Raw genomic sequence first — 16168 nt, 5'->3', positions numbered from 1 at the left:
TGTGTAACCAGCCTCAGGATAGGTATTAGAGAAAAAGTAAAAGAAAATAAATAAAGTATAGTGTTAATTTTAGGTGCTTGCAAGCTTCAGTGAAAACTGGCATCATGACAGTGGTACAGCACACTGGGATTATGGGAGCGTTACCAGAGAAAGCTTTCTGGAAGACACGGATAAAATGTTCTGGTCTACTTAGGCTCATTGACAAATTTAACCAATCGAATGGAGAATGAAATGCTTGCTATTACCTTCACAGTGGTACTGAGCAAGTTACAAGGAACATTCTTCCCTAAATATAGTCATAAAGACTAAAGTCTAATAAAGAAAAATAAGGAATGTGTATTTTTTTATTGAAGTTATGCAGTTACTTCTTTGTTGGAGAACTTGTTAACCTGTTTTGTACATCTTCATAATAAGATATTTATGACCAACTCTAGGAAGTGCTATGTAGACATGAATATTTTATCTTTAATCTCAAGAACACACACACACATACACACACATATATATATGTATATGCATGTGCATATGCATATACATATAGATATGTGGAGGTCAGAGGATGACTTCTGGGCTGCCACCTTGCTGAGGCGGGCAGGGTTTCTCTTGTCTGGGCTATTGTGCTTTCTACTCTAGGCTAGCTTCTTGGCAAACTAGATTCCATGTCTCTGCTTCCTATCTCACCTTAGAAGTGCTGAAATTACAAATACATACACCTTCATCTGCCTTGTTCTATGTGTTCTGGGGATCTGAACTCAGGTTGTCAGGCACACACTTTAACCCAGTGAGGCACCTTCCCAGTCTCAGCCCTGAGATTCCTGAAAACACTTATCTACCTATCTGGAAAAGGTGAATATAGAGAGTGGACCATCTTAATAGAGTCCAATATATTTATTTAAAACTGGACTACTAGGCAATGAAATGAAAACATCAGTCTACAGAAAGGTCAAGAATATTCACAGAGAGTTTATTCACAATAGTCAGAACCTAGAAATCAGTACATATCCACCAACTGCTGAGTAGATAAGAATATTGTAATAAATCCAAATAAGTACTATTTGGTGACATAAGAGAAGAAACAATTGAAAAATGAGTAAATTCTAAAAGTATTGTGTTGAGTTTAGAGAAGCCTGGCAGATTGTATGATTATATTACATGTGGAATTCTAGAAGATATAAAATCACAGTTAGATGTCATATTCAGCATGGTTCCAAAGATGGATCTGACTGGGGTGGTAAGGAAATGAAGAAAAGACAGACCCACAGACATGCAGAAAAGCTGGGGTCAGATACATTTGTTTTTCTGATAGAGGATATGGAAGCTCCCCATGATTACTATATAGACTTGAACAGGGAAGTGGGGTTCTTGCATACAGCTAAACAAGGAGGTGGGTTTCTTATATACATATAAATAAGGAGGAAGTCTTTTTATGGTGTATAGCTAGATTAAGGAAATAAGTTAGCTAATCTTAGTAGAAACAATCTCTGTAAGAAAGAAGGTCATAAATATCTATCCAAGAGAAGAAAGATATGGTAGACATTTTCTGCACACACTATCAACATCCTCACAAGGATGAAAGGAAGGCTTTGGCATTTCCCTTGAGCATCATCAGGTAGGGAAGGGGTTTTCTCATAGGTCTGAGGTATGACTATGTCACATTTACTTAGTACTTCACTACTGAGGACTTCCTTCATTCCCCATAACTGGAAGCAGATCATTGCTTGCCAGTGGGAAAGAAGATAGAGAAAGAAGTGAACTACAAAGAGACCCAAGGGAGCCTTTGTATGATGAAAACAGTCTCTTCCATGATTGTAGTAATGGTTACTGAAGATGTTTTCAGGGCACATTCAGTTACACACTTAAATTGATAATGTGTTGCTTACATAAACAGACTCCAACTGTCCCAGGTAGAAAATGCACATGAATTCCTGGGATCTGGCAGAGCCCTAACTATCTGAGCCTCAGGATCTCAACAACTCTACCTAACGCCTCAGCCTCAGACACTGATACACCATGGCTTCTACAAAAAAAAAGATCCCATCATGCACTACCAGCCACCCATGCTGAAGTTCAGATTCTGCTGCCTCACCCAGAAAGCTTCTAATATAACCTCAGTGAAGATTATACTGTGAGGTCCTGGTTACTCTTACTTGGGACTCAAGCTCTTAGTTGTTCTGCTGTGATCAGTTTCCCAAAAGGACAAGAAGATGGATTTCCTTTTTTTCTCAACCTTTCAAGTCAGTTTCTCAGTGGTAACTGACTCATTGTGGCTGGTGAGATCTTGCTTTTGTCATGACCCTATGGGTAACAATGCCCTGTGTAGTAGTCTCACTTCACCAGGCATAACTGCTCACCATTTCCTTCACTTCACTGGCATTGTCCCCAAAATATAAATCTAACATTCTGAATAACTTAGTTGTGTTTTCAGAGTTATAGTTGCTACTAAGATTAATACCAGAATGTCTATAAAACACTGTTGCATATTTTGTATCATATTAAATACATGTGATTCCAGTAAATACCTATGATGTGCCCAACATATGCAAGCTATCTTGTGGATACTATCTCATTTACTCCTCGAAGTAATTCTGCTAGTGATTTATGTCTTTATAAAGATCACCAACACACTCATTTCTTGCAGACAAGTTCTCTAATTCCCAGGAAGTAAATAGCCCATTATTTACCCTTGGCTAGTTGATATTTGCTACTAAGATCATTTAAAATATACATGAAATCTGATCTCTGCACTTGAACTGTGGACTAAAACTTGGTTTTGGTATTTCCCTGAGCTTAGGTACTTTCCCAGCCACTTTGTGCCTATGTGCAGACCTAGAAAAGTGGGTTTCTATATTGGCTAGTCTCTTTGCTTTATAAAGAAGGAACTGGATTCTATACTATTGTCCTTTGAAATGTTTTTTTTTTTTAATATTCCTAAAATTAACACAGCACAGTGTCATTCGTTGGCATGAATTCTCATTCTAAAGGAAATATATGCAACTTTCTCTGCTGTTCAAATTGAACCTCCACACTATGGGTTCTCTTCTGACCTTGAATTTGTCTTTCCTTATTTAGTGTGGTAAACATTTTAATGATATTCAGGCCTTAACGAGTCTATGAGGACCATCTCCACAGGCTCATGGTCTCTCTTTGTAGCTATTCTAAAAATGGCCACCTGACTGGGATGCCCTATGCAAGAAGGCACAGCCTCTGCTTCACTCACTTCCTCTGGATACTTGCTCCCAGTGATCTCTGCGACAGTGTTGAAGGAATCAGTATCTGGATAGGTCTTTGCTCCCATTTCCAGATGAATGATGATTTTGTCCCCACGAGAAGCCATTCGGGACATCATTTCTGCATCTTCTACTGTGATACAGGCTGTTGGAATCTTGGGCACACCATCTTGATATTTCTGAACACCTGTGTGAGGACTTGAGAAGAAAAACCACCAGATTAACTTAAATGTGAAAACTGATTCAAAACCCTTATATATTGACCCTAACTTTCATTGATTTTTTTCATATTCAGAGTAGGAACATTTGACTTTTAAATGAATATGTTTTAGTTTTAATAAAACTGTATGAAATTAAATTTAAAAATTATGTCATTTAAAAATTACATAGTATTTTTATAATTTGGATAATCTTAGTGTGAAAAGTTGATATAATCTCTTACAGAGAGTGGCAATGCTGTCATAACTAAAAAGTGAACACATGTACAGAAGTTAAGTGAGCCTCTGAATCCCACTGGAGATATAGACAAATTCTACATGCGCAGCAAGAAACTGGTTCAGATTCTCTCAGGTCTGTAGTTACTTACTGGCACTTAGCCTCTCTTTTTCTCTTCCGAACACAAAAGACAGAATATACAAACCTTGTAATAAGGTAGAAAGTTGCACAGAAAATGGTAAAACAACTAAGAAATATTTATGTTGCTATGAAGAATGTGGATTATTTTACCATAGGGAAAGGAAATCTATCATATTTATGACAGTAAAGGAGATAATTATGTATGATGGTTAATCTGTATGTATTTATATTTGCATGTGTGGGTCCACACATATGTGGGCACACATGAATGTTCGTATACAACTGTATGTATGCGTGTATGTTTACATATGGATGCCAGAAGTTGATGGTAGGTATTTTTCTCTAGTGTTTCTTGCTTTATTGACTGAGACAAGATCTCTTGATGAACCCAGAACTTGCTGATTCATCTAGTCTTGATAGCTAACATACACCTGGAGATCCTTTCTTTCAGTTTCCTGAAGTTCTGGGATAATATGGAAGCAGGCTGCCCTGTCTACCCAGCTTTTATATGGGAACTGGAAATCTAAGCTCTGGTCCTCATATTCTTATGCAAAACATTTTGATCCCTGAGCCATCACCCTAGCATCTATGACAATATGTCTTAATTTTCAACTTGCTTGGAGAGCTGTCTAAAATGTTAGTAAAGACGATTTCTGAGTGTGAGTGTGACTGATCACATTTCCAAAAAAGAGTAACTAAAGGAGAAGATATGAATGCAAATGATATCACACAAAATTGGGCATCCCTCATAAAAGAGGAGTAAGCTCTTTACTACAAAAATTCTCTGTGTCACAGATGCCATGAAGTGAAAGCCCTTGTCATATCCTTTCATCCTGATAGTCTGCCTTATCTTTACCACATCAAAATGGTTACAATCAACCATGGATGGAAACCATAAAACCAGGAGCAAAAATAACTCTGCTCTGTTTTAAATTCTTTATCTCAGGTGTTTATCATGGTGACTGAAATTCTGTATGACCCAGAAAATTGGTTAAGATCAAGATGCTAACATCCAAAGTGTACAGTGTTAAATACATACAGGACATTCCAACAACTCAATAATGAAAATAAAATCCCATGGAAGACCGAGAATCAATAGATAATTCTTCAAAGAAGATAGAGCAAAGAGTAATAAGAACATGACAAATTTCTACACATTCTCTTTACAGAGAAATGCAAATCACAACCATTTATCTGTGAGGAAATGTTACTTCACACTCACTAAAGTAGCTTTGAAAAAGAGGACAGATAGACACAAGGCCTGGAGAAGATGTAGGGAAAATGAAATACTCACAGCTGACAGGAATGGAAATGGAAATCTGTTTTGGAAAACAAGTTATAGTTCCTCAAAACTTAGACATGTACTTAGCATCTGAGAAGTAGCCACCACTGCCTGTGCATTTGAACACTTGGGCCCAAGTGTGTGCTGCTATCTCAGGAGATTGTGGAAACTTCGGGGCTGTTCCTATACAGCAGAGCAGATCACCATAGTTGGTCCTTGAAGGCGATACCCATGTAAGTACAAAGCCAGTCTCTCTGTGTCCTGATCTTGCAGACAAGTGAGGAACTTCCTCCTACAAGCTCTTGTCTCCATGAGTTCCATCATGCCTTCTCTGACTCTTCCCTGAAGTTGCTTTTGCCAGCTCTTTTGTGCCAAAGAAAACCACTAATATATCATATGATCCTATACATATGTATGTGTGTGTATATGTGTGTGTGTATGATATATAACAGCAGGATTTATTCTTTTAGATTTTAATCATAATCTGGACTTTAATTTTATTGAAAATAGACTTTCTCATACAGCATATAGTAGCATTATTCTTAACAGTCAAAAGGTATAAATGAGCCTAATATCCATAAACTAATATTGATGGGTAAACAAAATATGGTATATCCATACTGTGGAATACTATTCAACCATTTAAAATGGTGTTTCAGTACATGTTGCAGCAGAGATGAAGTTTGGAAATATTATCCTAAGTGAGAACAGAAACGGTCCTGAGCTCCAATCACCCTGAATGTATTTAGCCAATGTGCTTTTTGCACCTGTAAAACTCAGCACATTCCTCCTGAAGACACATATCTGTCTTCTTGTTGCATGTTTTCCATCTCAGCAGGTGACTGAGCTCCCAGACTGCTGTGAGTCTTGCAGACTTCAAAATCCTCAGCAACATTAAGAGCCTGGTATCTTTAGAAAAGAACTAGTCAGAGGTGACTAGCTTTAAAGGCATTAGAGGTATGTGTGGCAATCAGGTAGGAAATTTCAAACTTACTTGCTTAGACATTGCCTATATTCTATGTAGATAAATAGGACATATTCAGCTGTGTTCAAATTAAGAACACATGTTATAAGATGCTACTTATATAACATGTTCAGAGCAGATGTATCTTTGTAGATAGAAAGTAACATGTAGTTTGTTTATGAATGGTAGACAAGAAGGCAATGTGAGTGAATGCAAGTGGGTATGCAGTTTCTTTGGGGTGGTAATGCAAATGTTCTAACATCGGTGATAGTGATTGTACAAGCCTGTGAAAATATCAAAATGACTGCACTACACAAGTTGAAGGAAGATTTCATAACTTTTGGATTATATTCAAATAAAACATCCATTTATAAAAATCAAGACACAAGTTCCAGACTTTAAATAAGAGAACCTTGGTATTCTTTGTATTGGAAAATTGTATATCTGTATTCCCACTTTATAAGCCATGTGATAGTACACACAAAACAAAATGAGCATGTAAAAAGTGAACCTGAGAGCTGTAATTAGGTTCTCAAATCTCATTAAAATTATTGTGCATCCTACAAAAGTGACATAATTTGAACAGAGCTGAATATGTCCCATTTATCTACATAAAATACAGGCAATGTCTAAGCAAGTAAGTTTGAAATTTCCTACCTGATTGCCACACATACCTCTAATGCCTTTAAAGCTAGTCACCTCTGACTAGTTCTTTTCTAAAGATACCAGGCTCTTAATGTTGCTGAGGATTTTGAAGTCTGCAAGACTCACAACAGTTTGGGAGATCAGTCACCTGCTGAGATGGAAAGCATGCAACAAGAGGACAGTGTCTTCAGGAGGAATGTGCTGAGTTTTACAAGTGCAAATAACACATTGGCTAAATACACTCAAAGTGATTGGAGCTCAGGACTGTTTCTGAAGAAAGGATGTGGCCTTTAGAATGGCTTACAGACAGAGCTGTTGAAGCTGCAGCCTCTTGTATCTGAACTTTTAAATATTTCTTTATTAGAGATGTTATTAAAAATACTTTCTCTATTTAGTAGAAAAGCTTGAAAGGGGATGGGGGCATAGAGGGGAACACGATCGGGTATTGGATTGGGTATTGGGTGGGGAAAAAGGGCTGAAATCCCTGAGGGCCAGCAAAAAGAATGGAAACATGCAACCTTGGTGAGAGGAGGTTGGGGGAACCCTCCAGAATGTAAACAGAGACCTGGGAGGTGAGAGACTCTCAAGACTCAAAGAAAGGGACCTTAGATGAAATGCCCTACATTGGGGAGATGGGAACTGTAGAGCCCACCTCCAGCAGAAAGACAAGGAAGGCATCAAGTGAGGGATGGGGTTGACATTCCACAGTCAAAATCCTGACCCATAATTGTTCCTGTCTGAAAGAACTTCAGGGATGGAAATGGAGAAGAGCCTGAAGAAAAGCAGGTCCAGCAACCGGTCCAACGTGGGATCCAGCTCAAGGTAAGGCCTCAAGACCTGACACTATTACTGAGGCTGTGGAGCACTCACAAAAAAGGACCTATCATGACTGTCCTCCGAAAGACACAACAAACAGCTGAATGAGTCAGATGCAGATATTTGCACCCAACCAATGGACAGAAGCTGCTGACCCCTGTGGTTGAATTAGGGGAAAGCTGGAAGAAGCTGAGGAGCAGGGAAACCCTGTAGGATGACCAGCAGTCTCAATTAAACTGGAATGACTCTGAGATCTCTCAGATACTGGCACACCAACCAGTCAGCATATACCAGCTGATATGAGGCCTCTAACACATATACAGCAGAGGACTGCCAGGTCTGGGTTTAGTCAGAAAAGATGCACCTAACCCTCAAGAGACTGGAGGCCCTAGGGAGTTTAGAGGTCTGGTAGGGTGGGCCTGGAAGGTGGGTACATCCTCATGGAGACACGGAGGCAGGGAGGAGGTATGGGATGTGGAAGAGTTGGAGGGTGGACTGGGAAAGGAGTAAAATCTGGAGATTTAAATAAATAAATAAATAAATAAATAAATAAATAAATAAATAAAATTTGAAAATAACTCTTGAAACAATTACAATTGACTTCATTGTATTTTTTTTTAAATATAGCACCTTAAAGATATTTTTTTTTCAGACTTCTAAACTGTCATTAACAATAGTAAAAGTATCTCTTCAGCCCAGTCCTTGCTTCTGGGCCAGACCCCTAGATGGTCTGCTCCCGTGAAGACTCCATATCCTGATCCATCCTAGAGAACCCACTGTACTCAGAGCAGTTGAGGACCCGCTGCACTCAGAGCAATTAGTAAGAACACACACACAAACACACACACACACACTCCCCCTCACTGAGTCCCTAAGCTGTTGCTGGGAGCCTGGTGGACTCTGGACCCATCACACACCACACTCCCACCCTCCCATATACCACTCACCTTGCATCCCTTCCACCCCTTCTGCCCAGGCCTTGATGTTGGAGCAGACCCCTAGTTGCTCTGCTCCTGTGAAGACTCCATATCCTGATCTATCCTAGAGGACGAGCTGCACTCAGAGCAGTTGGTAAGAACAGCCACACACACACACACACACACACACACACACACACATCCCAAGTCCCTAAAATGTTCCAGGGAGTCTGGTGGACTCTGGACCCATCACACACCAAACTCCCACCCTACCAAATACCACTACCCTTCCTGCCCTTCCACTCTTTCTTCCTGATCCTTACTGCTGGGGTAGACCCCTAATTCATCTACTCCCTTGAAGACTCTATATCCTGATCAATAGGAGACCTGCTGCACTCAAAGCAGTTGAGGACCCGCTTCACTCAGAGCAGTTGTCTGAAGGCCTCCCAGGAAATCTACTGCAGCCAGGGCAAAAAATCAGCAGCTTCTCTGTCCCTGTGAAGTGCCCCAAGTTGAGAGGCACCAACAGGTGGTCTGATACAGCCAAGGCCTCAGGCCTACTCGGAGACCTGAAACAACCCAGGGACAAAAGAGGCAGACTCCAGACAGAGTCACCCAGACCAGCAAACAGCAGAGATAACTAGATGGAAAAAGGCAAGCACAAGACCATAAGCAACAGAAGACTAAATATGTGGGCATCATCAGAACCCAGTTCTCCTGCCACAGCAGGCTCTGAATACAATACACCTGAAAATCAGGAAGCTGACATAAAATCCTATCTCATGAAGATAATAGAGTCCTTTAAGGAGGCTATCAATAACTCTCTGAAAGAAATACAGGAAAACACAGGTAAACAGATGGCAGAATTGAATAAAGTGATCCAGCCCTAAAAGTGTAAGTGGAAACAATAAAGAAACACAAATGGAAGCACACCTAGAAATGGAAAACCTAGGAAAGAGGTCAGGAATTACAGATGTAACTATTACCAACAGAATACAAGAGATAGAAGAGAGAATCTCAGGTGTAGATATGATGGAAGATAAGGTAGAAGAGATTGACACAACTGTCAAAGAAAATTCAAAGCAAACAAACCTCTTAACCCAAAGCATCCAGGAAATTCAGGACACAATGAAAGGACCAAATATAAGAATAATCGGGATAGACAAGAACAAAGATTCCCAGCTCAAAGGAACTGAAAATGTCTTCAACAAAATCATAGAAGAAAACTTCCCCAACCAAAAGAAAGAGATGGATAGAAAGGTACAAGAAGCCTATAGAACACCAAATAAATGGGATCAGAAAAGAAAATCTTCTTGTCACATAATTTTCAAAACACTATATGTACAGAGCAAAGAAAGAATATTAAAAGCTGCAAGGGAAAAAGGCCAAATAATATACAAAGGTAGATCTATCAGAATTACACCAGACTTCTCAACAGAGAATATGAAAGCCAAAAAAGCCTGGTCAGAGGTCATGCAGACTCTAAAAAAACACAAATGCCAGCCTAGGTTGCTATACCCAGCAAAACTCAATCAACATAGATGGAGAAACTAAAATATTCCAGGACAAAACCAAAATAAAACATTATCTATCTACCAACCCAGCCCTACAGAGGATCATAGAAGGAAAATTCTAACACAAGAAAGATACCTGCACCAAAGAAAGGACAGGATATTAAGCATCTCACAACAAAGTCAAAAGCAGAGAGCGACAAGCACATAAAGCCACCACAAAACCAAACATAACAGGAACCAACAGTCATCTCTCTTTAATATCTCTCATTATTAATGGACTCAAATCATCTATAAAAAAGACATAAGCTAACAGACTGGATATACAAACAAGATCCAGCATTTTGCTGCATACAAGAAACACACCACAATAACAAAGACAACCAGGTTTCAGAATAAAAGGATGGAAAAGGTCTTCCAAGTAAATGATGCCAGGAAACAAGAGTGGGTTGCCATCCTAATATTCAATAAAATAGACTTTCAACCAAATGTTATCAAGCGTGATGAAGAAGGACACTTCAAATTCAACAAGGGGAGAATCTACCAAGAGAAAGTAACAATTCTGAACATGTATGCCCCAAATGCAAGAGCACCCAAATTCATAAAACAAACTTTATTAAAACCCAAAACATACATTGAACCCCACACAATAATAGTGGGAGACTTCAACATCCCACTCTCACCAATGGGCAGGTCATTGAAACAGAAACTAAATAGAGGTATAGTGAAACTAAGAGAGGATATGAATCAAATGGACATAATAGATATCTACAGAACATTTTACCCTAAAACAAAAGAATACACCTTCTTCTCAGCACCTCATGATACCTTCTCCAAAATCAACCATATAATTGGTCACAAACCAACCCTCAACTGATACAAGAAGATTGAAATAATACCATGCATCCTATCAGATCACCATGGACTAAGGCTGGTCTTCAATAATAGCAAAAACTACAGAAAGCCCATATACACATGGAAACTGAACAATTCTCTACACAATGACAACTTGGTCAGGGAAGAAAGAAAGAAATTAAAGACTTCCTGGAATTTAATGAAAATGTTGACACATCATACCAAACTTATGGGACACAATGAAAGCAGTGCTAAGAGGAAAGTTCACAGCACTAAGTGCCCTGGTAAAGGAACAAGAGAGATCTTACACTAACAACTTAACTCACCAAAGAGAATTGGAAGGAAATTGTCAAACTCAGGGCCGAAAACAACAAAATAGAAACAAAGAAAACAATACAAAGAATCAACAAAACCAAAAGCTGGTTAGTTAAGAGAATCAACAAGTCAGATAACCCCCTAGCCAAACTAACTAAAGGGCTGAGAATCAGTATCCAAATTAACAAAATCAGAAATGACAAGGGAGACATAACAATAGAAATGGAAGAAATTCAAAAAATCATCAGATCCTACTATAAAAGTCTATACTCAACAAAACTGGAAAATCTAGGTGAAATGGATGATTTTCTAGACAGATACCATATACCAAAGTTAAATCAAGAGCAGGTAAACTATCTAAACTGACCCATATCACACAAGGAAATAGAAGTCATTAAAAACCTCCCAACCAAAAAAAGCCCAGGGCCAGATGGATTTTAGTGCAGAATTCTACAAGACCTTCAAAGAAGACGTGACACCAATTTTCCAGAAACTATTCCATAAAATAGAAACAGAAGGAACACTACCTAACTTGTTCTAAGAAGCCACAATTAATCAGATACCTAAACCACACAAAGACCCAACCAAAAAAGAGAACTTCAGACCAATTTCCCTTATGAATACCAAAGCAAAAATACTCAATAAAATTCTTCCAAACCGAATCCAAGAACACATCAAAACCATCACTCACCACAACCAAGTAGGCGTCATCCCAAGTATGCAAGATTGGTATAATATATGAAAATCTATTAACATAATCCACTATATAAACAAATTCAAAGAAAAACTCATATGATCATCTCCTTAGATGCAGAAAAAGCATTTGACAAAATACAACACCGCTTCATATTAAAAGTATTGGAGATATCAGGAATTCAAAGCCCATACTTAAACATAATAAAAACAATTTACTCCAAACCAATAGCTAATATCAAATTAAATGGAGACATACTTGAAGCAATCCCAGTGAAGTAGAGGACAAGACAAGGATGTGCACTCTCCCCATAGCTATTCAATATAGCATTTGAAGTACTAGCTAGAACAATAAGACAACACAAAGAGATCAAGGGGATACAAAATTGGCAAAGAAGAAATAAAGATATCACTCTTTGTGGCTGATATGACAGTATACATAAGCAACCCAAAACAATTCTACCAGAGAACTTCTCCAGCTGATAAACAACTTCAGAAAAGTGGCTGGATATAAAATTAACTCAAATAAATCAATAGCCTTCTTTTATACAAATGATAAAAAGGCTGAGAAAGAAATTAGGGAAACAACTCCCTTTACAATAGCCACAAATAATATAAAATATCTTGGGGTAACTCTAACCAAACATGTGAAAAACCTGTATGGTAATAACTTCAAGTCTCTCAAGAAAGAAATCAAAGATGATCTCAGGAAATGGAGAGATCTCCCATGCTCATGGATTGGCAGAATTAACATACTAAAAATGGCCATCCTACCAAAGGCAATCTACAGAGTCAATACAATCCCCATCAAAATCACAACACAATTATTCAAAGATGTGGAAATACCAATTCTCAAATTCATGTGGAAAGGCAAAAAACCCAGAATAACAAAAACAATTCTTAACAATAAAAGAATAGCTGGGTGAATCTCAAGCTTTACTATAGAGCAATAGTGGTAAAAACTGCATGGTATTGGTACAGAGACAGACACATCAGTGGAATAGAATTGAAGACCCAGAAATAAAACCACACACTTATAGTCATTTGATCTTTGACAAAGATGCCAAAATATACAATGTAGAAAAGAAAGCATCTTCAATAAATTGTGCTGGTCTAACTGGCTGTATGTATGTAGAAGAATGAAAATAGACCCATATTTGTCACCTTGCACAAAGCTCAAGTCCAAGTGGATCAAGGACCTCAACATAAAACCAGATACACTGAATCTACTAGAAGAAAAAGTGGGAAAGAGCCTTGAACTCCTTGGCACAGGGGAAATTTTCCTAAATAGAAATCCAATGGCTCATGCTCTAAGATCAAAAATTGATAAATGGGACCTCATGAAACTGAAAAGGTTCTATAAGGCAAAGGACACAGTCAATAAGATAAATCGACACCCTACAGATTGGGGAAAAAAATCTTCACTGACCCCACATCCAATAGAGGACTAATATCTAAAATATATAAAGAACTCAAGAAAGTAATCACCAAAAAATAAACAACCCAATCAAAAAACGGGGTATAGAACTAAATCGAGACTTCACAACTGAAGAGAAGCTGAGAAGCACCTAAAGAAATGTTCAAAGTCCTTAATGATCAGAGAAATGCAAATCAAAATGACCTTACACCAATCAGAATGGCTATGATTCAAACCTCAGGTGACAACAGATATAGGAGAGGATGTGGAGAAAGAGGAACACTCCTCCATTGCTGGTACAACCACTCTGGAAATCAATCTGGAGTTTCCTCAGAAAATTGGAAATAGATCTACCTGAAGACCCAGCTATACCACTCTTGTGAATGTACCCAAAACAGATGCAACACCATGCCACAGGGGGACATGTTCCACTATGTTTATTGCGGCCTCATTTGTGATGGACAGAAGCTGGAAACAACCTAGATGTCTCATGACAGAAGAATGGATACAGAAACTGGTTCATTTACACAGTGGAAAACTACTCAACTATTAAGAACGAGGACATCCTGAGCTTTTCAGGCAAATGGATGGAACTAGAAAATATCATCCTGAGTGAGGTAAGTCAGACCCAAAACTACATGCATGGTATGTACTCACTAATAAGTGGATATTAGGGAAAAAATATAGAATACCCAAGATACAGTTTACAGATCTCAAAAAGGTCAATGAGCTGCCATGTCCAAGTGATGCCTCAGTCCCACTTGAGAGAGAAAAGAAAGCAATCACAAGTGGGAAGGGAGGGAGGGACCTGGGAAGGAAAGAGGGCAGGAGGGATGGAGTGGGATGGGAGGTGGGGAGAGAGGGGAACCTGATCTGGTATTGTGTGAGGAAAAAGGACTAAAGCCCTGAAGGCCAGCAGAAAAAAATGGAAACAGGCAACCTCAGGAAATAGGAGGTTAGGGGGACCCTCCAGAATGCACCAAAGATATGAGAGGTAAGAGATTCTCAGGAATCAAAGGGAGGGACCTTAGATGAAATGCCTGACAGTAGGGAGAGGGAATTTATAGAGCCCACCTCCAGCAGGAAGTCAGGGCATCAAGTGTGGGATGGGGTTGCCATCCCACAGTCACATCACCCATAATTGTTCCTATCTAAAAGAATTACAGTGGTGGAAATGGAGAGGAGGCTGAGGAAAAGAAGGTCCAGAGACAGACTCAAGTGGGATCCAGCTCAAGAAGAGGTCCTAAGGCCTGACACTATTACTGAGGCTATGGAGCACTCACAAAAAGGGACCTATCATGACTGCCCTCTGAGAAACACAAGAAGCAGCTTAAAGAGTCAGGTGCAGACATTTGCACCCAACCAATGGACAGAAGCAGCTGACCCCTGTTGTTGAATTAGGGAAGGCTGAAAGAAGCTGAGGAGAAGGGTGATCCTGTAGGAGGACCAGCAGTCTCAATTAATCTGGACCCCCGAGATCTCTCAAACACTGGACCACCAAACAGCATACACCAGGTGATATGAGGCCACCAACACATGTACACTAGAGGACTTCCAGGTCTGTGTTCATTCAGAAATGATGTACCTAACACTCAAGAGACTGGAGGCTCCAGGGAGTTTAGAGGTCAGGTGAAGTAGGGACTGCCGGTGGGTGCATCCACGTGGCGACAGGGGAGTTGGGAGGTTTGGGATATAGAGCAGTGGGAGGTCAGAGGGTGGATTGGGGGGACAGGGAATGGAATATGGAGTGTAAAATTTAAATTAATTTATAAAATAAAAAATAAAAAAGCAATAGTAAAAGTAAATTCATTTAAGACTCTTATACTGATATTAACTATACAAAAGGATAACAGTTTTTACCATATAATTTTATGAAGAGAAAAACAACAGTCAACCTCCCCATGAGTTAGGAACAAAAGGCTAGCCCAGGAGAGGAGGGGCTACCTTTTACTCCTAACTTCTGTGTTTCAGATGAACAGGGTAGAAAAATAAAAAGGCAGAAATAATTCAGATTCCTAAATCTATTTCATAGAGGAGAGGAGCTATGGGGCTTGGGGTGGTTAGCAACAAATATGATCCATATCTTAAGCTCTACATCTAAGAATGCTTTTAACATAGAGAGAGATGCATGTTTAAGCCTGGCCCCATTTCTCTACTCGTGGGATTCACATATATATTTGTCTCTCTTAGGTGCTAAGACACAGAGTTAAGAAGTTTGCTCTGCTAGGAGTTTCCTAAGCCCCATTGGCTGTGCAAAGTTTTCCACATGTTTCTTCCACCTCATAGAGAAATGGGTTTGTGAAATATTGATTTGTCCTCTTTTAAGAAAGAGTAAGACAGGAATATAGTTTGTGGCATACAAGTTTAGTCTATTAAGATAATGCTAGTCTTAATATTTCTATCCAGCCTGCATAGAGATCTCCACTCACTCTCCCTACCAGAAAAAGTCCAAAGCTGTGTTGTAGAAAATCTTTTGAAAGATGGTCATGGTTTTGTTCTTTTCTTGTCACCTGCCACCCCCTACAAGTCCCACTCTATTCCCCAATACACATGGCCTTCTTACTTAAGAGAAGGTGTTTTTTCCTTCTCCAGTGTGGATACTCCAAGCATTCTGCCCAGGTGGTTGAGCATTTTGTTCCTGTAAGCCTTTGGTAACCACCTGAGAAGCCTTGGAGACGCCCTTTCTCCACAGCCCTCCCTATGTTATACTGTAGCCAAGTGACTTGACATCACACTTTAAGTTTTAGAGGTGTTTGAGGATATCTTTGTGTTAAATAAATGTATTAATGATGAACGTCTTTAATCATAAAACACCCAAATAATATGCAATAAAGAAATTTTTAGTAAAATGACAATACTTTATTAGATTTAAAAAAAAGACAATCAGAGCCTCTCAGGAGATAGCTATATTTAGGCTGGCTTACCCTTCCTTCAGTCTCTGCTCCATAGT

General features: G+C 39.1%; 1 protein-coding gene across 2 annotated transcripts in view; it reads right to left on the bottom strand.

Annotated features, from left to right (window-relative positions):
* Cpq (carboxypeptidase Q) overlaps positions 1–16168 on the bottom strand; it is a 466114-nt gene that overhangs the window by 256580 nt on the left and 193366 nt on the right. For both annotated transcript variants that reach the window (XM_031358720.1, XM_031358719.1), the window contains exon 4: positions 3218–3425. In XM_031358720.1, the coding sequence (XP_031214580.1) occupies positions 3218–3425 (208 nt within the window). The remainder of the gene's footprint in view (positions 1–3217; positions 3426–16168) is intronic.

The sequence above is a fragment of the Mastomys coucha genome, unplaced genomic scaffold (genome assembly GCF_008632895.1).
Source record: "Mastomys coucha isolate ucsf_1 unplaced genomic scaffold, UCSF_Mcou_1 pScaffold7, whole genome shotgun sequence".
Lineage (NCBI taxonomy): Eukaryota > Metazoa > Chordata > Mammalia > Rodentia > Muridae > Mastomys > Mastomys coucha.
This window is presented reverse-complemented; position numbering and strand designations above follow the sequence as displayed.